General features: G+C 40.3%; 1 protein-coding gene and 1 long non-coding RNA gene across 2 annotated transcripts in view; one reads left to right on the plus strand and one right to left on the minus strand.

Annotated features, from left to right (window-relative positions):
* Positions 1-6: 6 nt before the first annotated feature.
* Positions 7-1,813, plus strand: LOC109367666. The gene is made up of 2 exons (XR_004159825.1): positions 7-138; positions 1,525-1,813. It is a non-coding gene; the product is annotated as an uncharacterized LOC109367666 (long non-coding RNA).
* A 5,160-nt stretch (positions 1,814-6,973) lies between these two features.
* The window catches only part of LOC100541969, a 77,095-nt gene continuing 68,021 nt past the window's right edge, over positions 6,974-16,047 (minus strand). The window contains exons 21-24 of the mRNA XM_010710994.1: positions 15,220-15,313; positions 10,781-10,880; positions 8,910-8,983; positions 6,974-8,126 (exon numbers count right to left, since the gene is read on the minus strand). Coding sequence (XP_010709296.1) covers positions 7,942-8,126; positions 8,910-8,983; positions 10,781-10,880; positions 15,220-15,313 — 453 coding nt within the window. The 3' untranslated portion in view covers positions 6,974-7,941. The remainder of the gene's footprint in view (positions 8,127-8,909; positions 8,984-10,780; positions 10,881-15,219; positions 15,314-16,047) is intronic.

The following is a 16,047-nucleotide window of genomic DNA, read 5'->3' on the forward strand; positions in this document are numbered from 1 at the left end:
CGGGCCTCGGAGCGGAGCGGCTGCCCTGCCGACCGCCGGAGCTGAGGGCCGCCTGGGTGAGGAGCTGCGCGCCAGCTCGGGCCGCTCGGTCAAACGTGCGCACGGGCTAGGAGTCGTGGGACTCGTCGGAACCTGCTCGTACGTGGCAGCTCTGGAGGGGTGGGCACTGCAGGCAGGTGTTTCTGCACTCTGATCAACTATCCAAGTAACGGTGCCGCTGGATAGCCTTGTGCAAATTGGAGGCGTGCGTACGTCTCCGTGGAGCACGCTTTGCTAAGCAGCCGGTGCGTTACCGCCAGAGCCGCCGTCTGAGGGAGGAGGGCATCGCGATGTCCATTTCAACAGAAAAAAAATAACCGCTGTAGAAAACAGGGCGAAGAAAGGTGACTTAGCGCCATAGATGGCCCGCACTAATCCTCCTTTGATTTGCAGATGAGTAGCCCAAGAGAGAAGCTTCTTTAAAGCAGCTGATGTGCTGCGGCTCGGGAGCTGGTGCGGGAGGCACCCGGGGCAGAGGTGTGTCGGCCGGAGGCACTGCTTTCACTCCTCACTTAATCACTCGATTAACAATTCAGGCAAAAGTCATACACGCTTCATGCAAATACCTAGCTATCCATTAGGCGTAATAAGTGAAATGAAATTACCGCGAGGATATTTCTAAATCAGCTAATAATTGTTGTGTTTTCATAAGCTGGTGGCATTGGTTAGCTGACATCAATGAATATTTGTTGTGTGCAGTTAGTATATGCCCTGGGGGAAAGCTTTATTCATCCATACTGCCATCAGTTAAAAGCATAACGAGCCCAGGCTGCCACCACTGCTCCACATGTCCTTGGGTTTGCTCTCCGGCTCAAAGCAACACTTGTGTTCCCTGAACTGTTGTCTGCAGGTTTTTTTGAAAAGCTTTTCCATTTTTGAGCACAGTTACAACATTAATTTTTGTCTGTACCCTAAAGTCAGAACTAGATATGCTACTTTTTTTTTTTTTTTTCCTCTTTTGATCTGGAATCATATAGAAAGTATGACTTTAAATTAATACTGCATTCAGCTGAAAGGATCTTATAGACATGCATAAGGCCTAGCTTATGGCAGACATGGGAATGCCGAGTTCATATGCAACTAGTATTTTAACCACAAAGCAAAGCTGCGGTGATATGAACTTGCCATGGATTTTCATTTGGCTAGGCTTTTGCTCTGCTTCAGATTTGATAACTGAATGCTTTCACAATCATGCTCCCTGATCCCACCCACAAGACACAACGGCAGCAGGCTGCCATTTGGGCTGCCCCACTACATCTGGCACTGAGAAACCTGAAGCAGACCATGAAAGCTCTCACCATGCTCCCTGTCAACACCTTGTTGTAACTGGTAGGCCGACCAATAGCTCAAATTAATTGTAGCCTCATCATATGTATGCTATTGCCAGGTATTAAAAGGTGGTTACATCATCACACTTCAAATGCATTCTTATTCACCTACATATCCATCCATGCACACCTGTTTTTTTTATTTCTTTTACTACAGGACTCAGAATGACTGAGAAGAGACTCTTGCTTCTGATTGAGGTAGAAGAGATGTAATACATAATATACCCACTGTGGACTAGGCTAATGAGAAGGAGCACTGCAGCAGCTGAAAGGATACTATATACTTACCATTTGAGATGACTGACTTTCGGGATAGAGGTCAGCTCTGATGTCCTATCTAGTTTTTCAAAGTACTCTTGCTTATTTTTATTATTATTTTTTTTAAACACACAGGCTTAAAGCTAAGCTAGTTAAGGCCATACAATAAATTATTCCTTTGTCTTTAAGTTCAGTGTTTGTCTCTGAAGTGTACCTCTGTGTGAGCCTTTTATCTGATTGGTCGCTTAAACCGTGGAAGACATTTTCAAAAATGCTCCAGTGAACTACTGTTATTGCTGTAACTGCTTATGGCAAATCTTCAGAAGGAACAGAACTAGACCCAAGTCTACCCTTTTTCATTTTTCCATACATTTGCTCTCAGCCATCTGACTGCCAGTTCTGCAGAGTTAACTACTGAACATGTCCTCCCCCATACCTCACAACGGAGTAATATTCAACAGCACAATAAAAGAGGCTGTTTAGAAATCTTACAAAAGATTATGTATTGTATACAGCTACAGAGATTAAATATTTTTGAAGTTTCAAAGAGAAATGTTACTCAGATGTAAATATTGTTCTGGTACTTAATATTTCTAGCCACATGTAGTTCTGTCAATTTATCATCTATGAGTGCATGGCCAAATGTATATGCATTTGCATCTGACCATGTTGAGACTGTTGTAGGAAAAATCAGTATCAGGAATCTTTCTTAATAAGCATCACTTGTGCCTTTCACTTGAGCCCATGTTTTTGTGCATCTGTTACATCTGTATTCCAGCAAGCACACTGCTGGCACGCAGGGCCACTAGACCTCTACTAGTGGTTCACTGGAAACAGCAGAAGAAACTATCTGAAAAGAACCCCGTGGTTTGTTCATAGATATTAGGACACAATGATTTAGGTGAAATCCAGTTTGCACTTTCCATATCACAAGGTATTTGCCAGGTTCATGAGGTATGGCTGCCATGAAGATTGTGTGGATTGTTTTCACATGCTACCATGGTAAATCCATTGTGCTGGACTCTGCGAATAACCATATTTGTGTCCCCCAGGGGTCTGTGCTGGGTCCGGTCTTGTTCAACATCTTCATCAATGACCTTGATGAGGGTATAGTGGCAACCCTCAGCAAGTTTGCTGATGATACGAAGTTGGGAGGATTGGCTGACACGCCTGAAGGCTGTGCTGCCATTCAGCGAGACCTGGACAGGCTGGAGAGCTGGGCAGTAAGAAACCGGATGAGGTTCAACAAAAGCAAGTGTAGGGTCTTACACCTAGGGAGGAATAATTGCATGCACCAATACAGGCTGGGGGATGAGCTGCTGGAGAGGAGCTCTGCAGAGAGGGACCTGGGCGTCCTGGTGGACGACAGGTTGGCCATGAGCCAGCAGTGTGCCCTCGTGGCCAAAAAGGCCAATGGCATTCTGGGGTGCATTAAGAAGAGCGTGTCCAGCAGGTCGAGGGAGGTGATCCTCCCCCTCTACTCTGCCCTGGTAAGGCCTCATCTGGAGTACTGTGTCCAGTTCTGGGCTCCCCAGTTCAAAAAAAGACAGGGATCTCTTGGAAAGAGTCCAGCGGAGGGCCACAAAGATGGTGAAGGGCCTGGAGCATCTCCCCTATGAAGAAAGGCTAAGTGAACTGGGTCTGTTTAGCCTTGAGAAAAGAAGACTGAGAGGGGACCTGATTCAGGTTTATAAATATCTGAGGTGTGGCGGCCATAGTGGTGAGGCCAGTCTCTTTTCAGTGGTACGTGGAGACAGGACGAGGGGAAACGGACATAAGCTGCACATAGGAAGTTTCACACGAATGTGCGTAAGAACTTCTTCACGGTGAGGGTGACGGAGCACTGGAACAGGCTGCCCAGGGAGGTTGTGGAGTCTCCTTCTCTGGAGATATTCAAGTCTCGCCTGGACGCCTACCTGTGCGACCTGGTGTAGGGAACCTGCTTTGGCAGGGGGGTTGGTCTCGATGATCTCTAGAGGTCCCTTCCAACCCCTACAATTCTGTGATTCTGTGATTCTGTGATATGGTCCATGCAGAACTCAGCAAAGACAGCTTTAGGCCTTAACAACAGCAAAATTTTACAAGATACACAGAATCTCCAACCTGCTAGGGCACATTCTGGTACGTGCTTACATGAGAAAGAAAACAGAGTATATCTTTCTGAAAAGAAAGCGCTAAACAAAAGTGAAATTCTTAGTGGAAATCACATATGCCTTAGGCTAAAAAGTAATTTCAAGGAGTAAGTCCAAGTTCACTGCCTGTGCCCAGAAAAACCTAGCCAAACAGTACAGAAACCAGTAAGGCATTCCTTTACCTTGAGTGCAAATAGATCAATCTTGAGGCAAATAATAGCTTACAAAATCCATTCCCTGAAATCCTTGCCCAATTGGCTTTTTTTTGGACACAGAATCTTTCGAAGATAAAAGGAGCAAATAGGAGGGGAGCCTCAGTAAATTCTTTGGTGGCATTCCTCCCCACACTATATGCTCTGGAACAGCCAAACCCCCTAAGTGGTCACCTGCTCCCTGCGAGGTGTTAAAAACAGATAAAAGTTTGATGTATTATTTCCAATAAACCCAGCAGGCAGGTAATTCCTGTGCAGTCCTGAGATACTGTGAGCAGTACAGTACAAGGAGTCACTACCATGCCTGTCTCTCAGGCACACAAAATGGAAAGTACGAAACAGTAGAAGAAAAAGCTCAGTTCAAATGTGCCAGAAATTACCTTGACCTCAAAGGGAAGCTGCTGTTGTCCATCTGCAATCCGAAGAGGAGAAACTATCAAGCAGTTTAAAGCCACTGAGGCAGGAACAATAGTGCAGATGCTAACATAAGCTCCAGTCTTGCTTCTCTCATCTTGAACAGCACATTATCTTGCTCTGAAAGGCTTCCCTTTTCTCCCTGGTAAAAAGCAACAAAATGAGATGACCTACTATAAGGAAAGTTATGGGAATTTGAAAATTGGCATTTAAGGTTTTGATGACCAATTCTTAGTGATCCACAGGGACACTTTTCCTTCAACCCTTCAGGGAGCTATTACAGTTTGTATGTTGCGTGCAAGGAAATTAGGTTGTTTAAGAAAGTTGTTATCTCATGGATTTCACAATCTGTTGTATTAGAAGTAGAGTTGAACACCATCCAGCTTCAGGGTGTCATTATTTCTAAACTATAAAATGCAACTGCGAACTGCAAGACAGAGTAAATTACTTCCTAGTATATGATACAATTTCTTACCCACTGATTTTTCCTAGACATACATTATTATACTGTAGGTACTAGAGGAGGGAAATTACTATGGAAATGACTCACAAGCACTTCAGAGAATGAGATACAATTTTATTTATTCAAATACAAAATTGCTCACATCCAGTCCACTTAGACATGGCAATACATTCCAGCACATCACATTATACCCAACAACAGTGCCAAGGACTGAACAAAAAAAAGAAAAAAATACCCCAACAAATCCAGTGTACGTTAATGAGTCAATTTACAGAAAAGATTAAGCAGTAAGAACACTCATAACAAAACATGTTTAAACAGATTTGTAGTACATGCCAACTATATTAAATTGATTGCAAACAGAGCATATAGCTTATTTCTTCTACCTCCTCTCTTCACACAATACAAAGACTTGCTTTAAGTTGCTCAAGAATTTATTCTTTTCCTGCTTTGCTTGCATAGTTTGTTTTTGGATCTAATCTTGTGAGGCACTCTAGTATCAGTAAGGGTAGCAGTAGCCTGCCAGGTTTTTCCACCCAAGAGTAGACATGTGGGACCTGTGGTTGTGGATGTTATCATTGCATGGCACGCAGAAAAGTATCATTTCAGCAATGAATATCTGTATAGTCCATTAAATGCTGATGGCTCTCAACTTCTGCTGCCTCTAATCTCTTGGCTCTCAATGACCAAACAAGGATCTGCTGTAAGGTGAAGTCTCGGGGCCTGTCTGCACCACAGAGTGACCTGAGCTCAGGCTCCTGTCCTGGGTGAGCAGGTCGGACTTTGGCAGAGGACCTGCTTCACATTCTTCTGGGGCTCCCTTCCTCCTCCTTGTCCTTATATGGAGGAGGATGAACAGGCTTTTAGTACAAATTAGGTGAATAAATAATCATTGATCGATGTAACCAAGGGCTTCTGTGCTGAATTGGCTTACTGTGCAAAGCATTAAGAAAATAAGTTTGCTGTAAAACTTGTAAAAAAATAATAATCCACTGAAAATATTAGAAAACAGAGTTCTACAGAAAACAATGACAGATGATCTAGACTATCACTCTACTGGACTACATGAAGCTTTGGGGAACAGTGATAAAATCCATACATTTTCTCCACAAAACTGGAAATGCCAGGAGATTTCAACAGAGAAAATGAACATATTTATTACTGTTCTGCTTGCTTCTACTTTGTGTCAATCTAAAGTAATGGAGTGTTAAAATAAATCACTGCAGTCCATCTCAATAAAAATGTAACTTGGAGATCAAGGTGTGCTCAGCATATGAATGACAGAAAAAAATGATCGATGGTAATTTTGGAATACATTCAGGGATCCTGCTATGACTTTCCACCAAAGTGAAAAACAAATTATACTGTTAAAGCTCTAGGTGTTATGTTGTAAGGGTATTCCACTGAGATATTATTTTTTTTTAATCTTAATTTATACTTTATTACTAATAATTACCAAATTGATAAAGCTACCTAATATACTCTGCAGACCTTTAGCTATAAATAACTATTAGAAATAAACTTACTTATGAAAATTGGAGACAACATCCAAACTGTAAAATATAACAACTCCTCCTTACACAGACTAATAAATAAGTATAAATAAATAAATATTGCATAACAGTAGTATAGTTCTTGCAGCAAAGAGGTATTTTATGTATTTGTAGTCAACAGTGAAAACTTTTTTTAAAAATTTTTAAAAGAATATTTTAAATTTCTTACAATACAGCAAAAACTTAAGATCACTCATAAATTATCGTACTAAGATCCACTGTATCTGTTACCCTACAGCTAGTTACCAAGAGGTTATTTAGCTTAATTGTCTCATAATAAAAATGCTTGTAGCTTTGGCTGTAAGAAAGCAATTCTTGCAAGTAAGCACCAGTCATGAAATAATGAGAACATCAAATCTTCCGAGTCAAAGTGTGAGGTAAAATGATGTTCAAGAGGAAACAGCCTTTTGGTCTCCTCGGTTTTTCAGTTTGAAAATGAAGTGCATCATATGTACAAGTCTGAAATATTACCAATCTTATATTGCAGAATTGCAGATTTAAGAAAGTATATGAAGTTATCCTGAATATCAACAAGAATTTCTGCACATCTGCTATGCCATGACTACAGAAAAAAAAAAAAGAGATAGCAGGCACTTCCTTTAAGGAAAAGATCTATATATACATTTTGGAGCAGCAATATAAATGTAATTTAAATGTAATCACAACATTATCTATCAAACATTGCTATTGCAAAACTCAATAATTTTTGCAGTCCTTTTGAGGAATTATTCTAAGGGAGATCTGTTAACTGCTCTACCGCTCATGATACTTCTTGTGATATATCCTTTGAACCACCTCTGGATAAGTATTTTAAAATTATCATTCAGCATACTTTAGAGAAGACCTTAATCAGTGACATACAAAAGCCATTCTGAGTATGTAAGTTCTTAGGGGAGCTACCCATTTGATGACCTCTTACCATTTTACAAAACAGAGATATTTAACATCTTGTTAAAAAACACACGGTGCTCTAAAACATAAGAATACCTAGGAAATTCATATCTGACATTGTTTTTACAATGGTTTTAATGAGTGCTTACACATAGTTAGTAGTCAAAAGACTTTTCCACCAGAAAAAAAAGAACTAACCTTATTTCTATGAGATGCTTGCTTTTGACCTTTAAATAGTTCATCATGGCTTCGCTGTGCCAAAATATAAGCAAAACCACATAGAGTCTGACAAGCAGATAGAAAATAATGCCATCTCAAAAATACTATATGATATCATCCTTTTTCTTAATAACTCTATTTTCAGCAGTAAAATAACATTCCAAGGAAACACTGGAGTGCCAATTTCCCTTTCACAGACTGCGGTGTCTCTCAGACAGGAAAATCCATTCCATCTTTATTGTCGTGATTCTTGATGCTGACAGTGAAGTGATTCACATCAGTGTGAGCACAGAAGTTGTTTAAAAGCTCCTGATAACGGAATGACCTTTCTCAAATAAACTGACTTCAAATTTGAATTACCTTAAATTTGAGAAGACAGTACCTCCATGATTACAAACATTGCTGAAATTACATTTGTTTGCATATGGCAGTTTAAATCCCACTCAGCTGACAGCCCCTTGATAATAGAATGCTTTCAAAGCACTGGTCTTCTGCTTGTTCTTTCAATCTCTGCTCCTCTAAGGCAGACACGAGTTTGTCCCTTTCTTCAACCACTTTCATCATCTCAATAAAAATTTCATCTTCCTCATTTAGATCCATCTCATTTTTAAGGCTGTCTGAAAGATCACAAAACAAGAGATCATAATCCATATAATTTTGTTGCTATACTTTGCATTTTAACAGTTGTTGTACTTGGATTAAATATTACACTAAAATGAAGTCAATAGCAATTAATATTTTTCATGTTACAGTCCAGGGAAAATTTATCCTGCATTTAGGCCATTGGAAGTTGACATTAAAGCCCCCAAAGGGTATAGCAGAACTTTTAGCAAAACTTAGGCTGTGAAATTAGTAGTAAGAACACTACTTATTTACAAAAACATTTGCAAATGTTGCCTAAACATTACACCATAATTAAAATGCTATATGTTAGGTAGCAGTTATTGTTATTACGATGTGAAATCTAACGTAACAGCATTTCTACTGGACTTCAAGATCAGTTTATAAAACACAAAATGCCCAATCACAAAATGCAGAATCTGTAAGAATATAAACTGTTTTTCAGAAAAAATACTGTAAACTGTAGTCACTTATAATCCACGTGCTTAGAACCAACAGGATATTTTGGTGTGTTCAGTGCTATGTATTTACCCATCTGCCTGTATTCGTCATCCCCACAATCTTCTAATGCTGAATGAAAGGACAAATGCAAACTGTAGATCCAAGTACATAAAAGCAGTTCCAAAATACAATGGTAACCTGCAGCTCTGTATTTGATATAACCTTGCAGAAGAGCACAGAAGGAAAAGTATAATCCTCTCTACTTCTCAAGCAAGTGGGTACTCAAATGGGCATGGTCTATAACTGTAGAATAGCACATGTTCCCCACTTTGACTTACCATCAGTGGCCATCTTCTTTCTCAGTTTTTGTTCCAACCTGCTTTGGTGGTCCTCCAATTCTAATTCTTGGGCTCTGGGTACAATAAAATATACATTAAATAATAAAAATAAATAAATAAAGTCATACAAATATAAGCATTATTTCAATCAAGATTTCACATATTCTGTTTATTCAGTATCAGTTTATTCAGCCTCACCTCCGTCTCTGGAAAGGTGATGGAACAGCTTGTGCTGGATACCATCTCCAGACAACTGGGAGAAAAGGAGGTTATCAGGAGTAGTCAGCATGGGTTCACCAAGGGGAGGTCGTGCTCGACCAACTTGGTGGCCTTCTATGATGCTGTCACATGCTGGGTGGATGGGGGAAGAGCGGTAGATATAATCTACCTTGATTTTAGAAAGGCATTTGATACTGTCTCCCACGACATCCTTATAACAAAGCTGAGGAAATGTGGGATAAATGAGTGGACAGTGAGGTGGGTTGAGAACTGGCTGACTGGCAGAGCGCAGAGGGTCGTCATTGGTGGTGCAGAGTCTGGCTGGAGACCTGTAACCAGTGGTGTCCCCCAGGGGTCTGTGCTGGGTCCAGTCTTGTTCAACATCTTCATCAATGACCTTGATGAGGGGATAGTGGCCACCCTCAGCAAGTTTGCTGATGATACGAAGTTGGGAGGATTGGCTGACACGCCTGAAGGCTGTGCTGCCATTCAGCAAGACCTGAACAGGCTGGAGAGCTGGGCAGTAAGAAACCGGATGAGGTTCAACAAAAGCAAGTGTAGGGTCTTACACCTAGGGAGGAATAATTGCATGCACCAATACAGGCTGGGGGATGAGCTGCTGGAGAGGAGCTCTGCAGAGAGGGACCTGGGCGTCTGTAAGACGTGTAAGGGTGTGTAAGAACTTCTTCATGGTGAGGGTGACGGAGCACTGAACAGGCTGCCCAGGGAGGTTGTGGAATCTCCTTCTCTGGAGATATTCAAGTCTCGCCTGGACGCCTGTGTGACCTGGTGTAGGGAACCTGCTTTGGCAGGAGGGTTGGTCTCAATGATCTCTAGAGGTCCCTTCCAACCCCTACAATTCTGTGATTCTGTGATTCTGTATTTTCTCCTCATGGGCAGTCAGGGCTAAAACTATTGCCTGTGCACAACAATGATAGAAGTACTATTACCACCTTTTGCTTTATGCACTGGATTAAGCTCCTTCCTACAATGCAGCACTCAGGGCTTTAACCAGCTATTTCAAAGCTTTTTGATTGTACTAATATAATAATTCTGGACAAGCTTGAGCCTTCCCACAAACAGAGTCCAGCCAGAATGAATAATGACTACTGCAGCTCTAAATGCCTTCCCACATCATCCAGAAATAGTGGAGAAAATATCTGGGAGCCACCTACAGCTATCTGCTGAGCATGTTGCAGAGGATGAGAGATGAAGGAGCTACAGCCAATATTGTTTCCATCAACTACAAACAGCAGCACGAGGCAGCTGTTATTGGCTTGGTGTATGTACTTGTTTCATCTCAGTACTGAATTCTTTGATCTTTCTCTTGTGAGATACACTTGTCAGACTATTTTTCTTATACAAGAGAAAGTGCCTAAGTGTTCATGAGATCCATGTTGCATAAAGACAGACTATGTGTGCTGTAGCTTTTTTGAGTATCCTATAGGAATGAAATAAATTGAAGCACTGTGAGAAGGAAACGATGAGGAGGGCTCAGCTGGAGGTTTGCATTCAAAACAGCCTGTACTCTAAGTATGTTCATTCCATGACAGTTCCAAACTCCATCTCACAGCAACATGTTCAGATGTCCTATGAGTACAAGTTTCTGTCTCCCCTCTGCATCTTTTGCATTAGTGTTCATTCTTACTTACACAATCAAGAGCTCAGACTCGTAACGCATTAATTTATTCTTCTCCAGGACCAGTTCAAACCATTCATGAAGCAACTGAGTTTCATCCTGTGTGCCTGAAACTGTTTAAAATAGCAAATGTGAATATGCATTACTGGGCTTCCTTCTAATGCTCTTGCCACTTGAGGTCACTTTAAATAATCCTCATTTGTAAGGCTAGATGAGCCCCAAAGCAGATTTATTTTTCTTCTCTATGCAATTTACATAGGTAATGTCCAGACATTATATATATAATACACCTGTTTATGGTTGTTTGAGTGCTGTAGTTTATTGCAATTAAAGATGCGTTAGATTTAAAAACATTGTTTGTTTGGAAATCAAGTTTTTTCTTTCAATAGATTTTTCTTTTTTCTCCCCCCAAATAGTCACTCGCTTTCCTTTAGTTCTATCTTTGATAATATAGTTTCTTTGTTAATAGCAGACTTCGGATCTGTTTATATAAACAGATATCCCACTAACATGATCAGATTAAGATGAATTTGTTGGCATGTATCACCTGAGTCCCTGCTTCCAGTGGGCAGCACAAGCACCATCAGGTTCCCTACATATTTTCATTCATTTGCTAAATCTGCATTTGCTTCAGTTGTCAGGAAGGATTGTGGCACCAGAAAGATCTATTACTTTGGGGTGGTTTTGTAACAATTGGAGTTAAGTCATTACTGGTTGACACTGTGCATACATGTAAGAAGGGATGGTTTATCTCCCAGAGAGTGCACAGACTGAGGCCATTTTACTAAAGAGCAGCACAGATTCCTCCTCCACCATTTGAGCCTTTACTGCTCTAAAATGTAGCCTGTAAAAAATCTTTGGCAAGGAAGAACCCCTGGAGTTTTCCAGTGGCAGGTCAGAGTGTGGTGCAGGGCACGTGCCCTTTCATATGGCCCTCCCCAGACATCCACCTTCATATTCATCCAATCTTCTTGGAGCGAGCATTTGCTGCATTAGCAGGATATAATGATGAGAGGAGATGGTAAGTAACTTCCCTACCTGTGTTAATCAGAAATGGATTCCTGCTTACATACTGCTCTCCTTTTCCTTTGCAAACCTATCTGCAAATGAGCAGGTAAGCTGATTTTACCAGCAGTATTCCTCAGTCAAGCCTGCCAAGAGAATATCTAAGTCCAATGACACTCCTAATCAAGCTGATGCTATCCACCTTATTGAGAGGAATTTGTTTTATTTATTTTAGTTATTTATTTTTCTTGAGGTTCTTTTTAACATGCTCCTCACTTCACGTTTTTCACCCTATTTTTTCCCCACAAAACAGAAGCACCCAGCCACCTTTCTACATGATTCCTGTGCTGATGAAGAACTATAGGCAGGCACTGTCATCTCAGAGAGCCCAGGTCAGCCTGTGGGAGCATCATAAGTGTGTGCGCCCCTTCGCCAAGGTCAGGAGTCATGCTGGCTACCACAGTGTTTGGTGATTTCACATTGGGATTTGACCCCAGTCTGAAGGTACCATGAAACAAAAGGATAAAGCAACAGGAAAGTGAAAAGTTGGCCTGATCTCTGCCCAACTCCATAAAAAATTGGCAGTAAAGAATGTGTTTCTACTGGGTCTTTCAGGACAGCAAATGATGATAAAAATTTCTTCTTAGAGTGACTGCCAGAGCAGTTCTTGTAGGGACATGTTAATGGTAGCTCCTTACAGGTTCAACACAAGGTAGCAAGACAGATCTTTTTTTTAAAGGTTAGAGAATTTGTTTTGTTAGCCATGATGGCTTTTTGTTACAGCATTGTTAAAGCAAAATTTTCCTTCTGGTTTGTCCAAATCTATTGTAACCCATTTGATCCCATTTGAAAACTGAATATTCTTCTCATTACATTGTAGCCATTTCAGTGTTCATTGCTTTTGAGAGTAGGCTGTGGCTACCTTTTACCATCAAGCCTTTATCCACAAAGCAATGCTAGGTTGTCTCTGTGTTACACATACAACATAGGATTTGCAAGTTGCTCCTCCCTATGAACTTCTAAACCTCATATTCCTTAATCACAGAGATTTTCAGCTGATTTCTTTTGATTTTGTTGGAAGTTCAGAGAAACCTTGGATAGATGCTTATGAAATCAAAAATGGTCCACACATGTGCAATGTTTGCTCACATTCCAAATCAGAGTTGGATTTTTTTTTCCATGTTCTGTCTATACAGATTTTCTTCTTTACCACCATTCCTCATGATTTTTTTAGTCAATTGATTGGTTATGCTAATTTCAATGGAAAACGTGCTTGGGGATTTTTATTTCTGTATTTTCTTGTAGGCAAAAGATCTCTATAAGCCTCCACAAATGTCAATGGAAAACAAAGCAGTGATACATTAATTATTTATTATTCTGTATTTAGAATCAGAATAAAGGGAATAGTGGCCATGAAAAATACTCAGAATTGATATTCTTTCTTTCTTAAAAAAAAAAAAAAGCATGGATTGTCACTACAATTAGAAGATCATGACAGCCTTATTTTGCTCATCAGTCTTCATGGCAGTTGTTTCACACCCACGCATGTTCTCTTCTAATTCAGCTGAGGAGCTAATGAATAACCCCAGCTAACAAAGGGGCTATTCATCCTCTGCCTACGGAATTATTAAAGGAGAGTTGCGTAAATGTCACTGAAGACCAGTGTTTGCAGGCCTTTCTCTAAATTTGGCTATTCACAACCTTTCCAGCTCAATATTATTGCTGAACCGTGATCGTTTTCTAATCACCTTAATAATACCTATTAAACCACTTGAATTACATAAGCACAGACCTGCTTAAATACAACTTAACCTAATAAACACTGGTCATTCATTAAACAATAATGCCCATTATTTTTAAGAAGGTCGAATGGAACACTGAACTCACTGATTCCTGCATCATTACACATATGTTATAATTCAAGTGACAAAGCACTTACATTTTGTTTGGGAAACTTACAGCTTCATGCTTTTGCACCAGAAGAGTTACTGAGAGACAGTAACATCCTACGTTTCAGTATCTGCCCTATTTGTAACTGGCCACCTATATGCAAACAATCAACAGGGAGAAAAAATACTACTTTCACCTTAATGAGGGCAATCCAATTACTGAGGATGGGAAGAGAATGAGAAGCATCGATCTCTTGGCAGATAGCCTTCTTTAGGAAATGTGATTGTCAAAACAGCAAAACAAGAGTTAGCTCTAGGCCATCCATCCCAGTACTCTGCATCTATCCCAAGAGCTAGTTCCTCGTATTTTTGATAGCTTCCAAACCAGCCACTCTCACTGAAATCAATAGTAAAGAACAAAGCTAATATACCAGACCTCACAGTCTTCTTAGGAATGTTTCTCACAGATGAGAAACATTGGGTGCTATTTGATAAACTGTAGTATTTTTGCTTAAGAAAAATAAATAGTTTCTAGCCTTTTAAATAACATTTGAAATAAATAAGAACTATCAGTTATAGAAAGTTGCTAATAAACATAAAATACTCTTGTTAAACTGGACAGTTTGGTGTTAGAATAAGGGCAATAGCTGCTAAAAAATATGACATTAGAACATCCGGTGTGTAGAGGTTTTGCTAGGTTTCCTAACTAAGATGACAAGGTCAGGTGCCAAAATATATCCAGCGTTGCGTAACTGCATGCCCCAAAAGCTTAAGGTTCACCTTTCTAAAACAAAGATAAACAGATGCTTTCAATTGGGTGTCTGCTCCCCAGAACCCTTTTGGCACAGAAATAAAAGCTCCCCTGAAGCCACTTACACACACAAATCTTTCCCTCATCCGCTTTTGTCCTGTCCCACCCTGCCGCAGAAGGTTTCCCCAGCTTCACCCTGCCAATGCTGGGGGAGCACTGGTAGAGCACTATGTTTCAGGACACCTGGCACTGTTGGTTCAGGCAAGTGAAAGTCTCATGCAGGATGATGTTCCTATTATCTTTCACCTATTTGGAGTGGTGGGACTGCAGGCTACTGTTGCTATACCATGGTCATCACCTTAATTGCATTAATGGCATTTCATGTACCAGGATTCTGTTACCAGGTGAGGACTATTGTCAGGTTGGTAACTAAGACAGAGCTCCTGGAAACTGCACTGGTTCCTTCCCAGAGAAGAAACTAAGCTCAAGATGGGACTTAAAAAAACATATATATAAAAATGGGAGTAGGGTGCTGGGAGGGAATGCTCAACAGCAAAGCAAATATTTCTAAATCTAAGATAACCAAAAGAATGTACAGAGCTCAGCTAAAGGGTGCTTGAGCTAACAGAGTTTGAGGAAAGGGGTAAATAAGGATTTCTCTCCTTGCATATTTCATTTAAAATTTTGCACTGAATTCTATGACAAAAAAAACCCAAAAAAGTCCCTTCTTAAAACGAACAAACCAAGAAACAACAGAGAAAACAACCAAAACCCAAAATTATCAAGAACAAACACTCCTTCATTTACCGGATTCTCCTCTGAGTTCTCTCTCCAACTGAACACCAAGAACCTCCAGTGCTCTCTGTCTTTCCTCCAGTTCTTCTAGTTGGCGCTGGATTGCCTGTGAAATTGAAAAGATATAAAATTTGCAGACATAGCTTAAGAATTCAGAGACATAAGATAGCCTCAGCGGTTAGAGAAGAGATTTCTGAGGAGTCATGGGATATGCAAACTCATCAAGTATATTTGGCGCCTAAGCAATTTAACAATTCCACTATCCACACGGAAATATGGCTAGATAAGTATCTCAGATACTAAAAGAACTCCAGTATACTGCAGGTATTTTCAGAGGTACCTTATGGATAACGGACACAAAACACCATTATAAGACTGAAGTTTCCACTTCAGGCTGTGCTAGGGCATACCAAACCCAACCCTCAGAACAGCCTAGCAAACAAGAAAGACAGTTCAAAATGTTTGAACTTGATTACTTCCATAAAGCAGTAAAAGAAAATAATTTTACTTTGGGATCATTTACATCTGCCAAAATAAAAATGATAACATAATTGTTCTTTTCTTTAGGTTAGATACATGGATCCATCCAAAACCATCCACTTGTTATTGTAATACAACAAGGATGATGTAGAACTCTGACTTCAACAAATATGATTGTTTTTCAGGGCCTGAATAAACTGAAGTGACCTAGCACCAGTGTTTAAAAAAATCAATTAATAAATTAAAATGTTCGCTTTCACCTCTAAGGCAGAGAGTACAAAAACCCTTGCTCTATTTTACCAGAGTCCTGGTAGTATGGCAGGATGATGGCTGAGCTCCTTGCTTTCTCAGAAGATGACA

The sequence above is a fragment of the Meleagris gallopavo genome, chromosome 5, assembly GCF_000146605.3.
Source record: "Meleagris gallopavo isolate NT-WF06-2002-E0010 breed Aviagen turkey brand Nicholas breeding stock chromosome 5, Turkey_5.1, whole genome shotgun sequence".
NCBI lineage: Eukaryota > Metazoa > Chordata > Aves > Galliformes > Phasianidae > Meleagris > Meleagris gallopavo.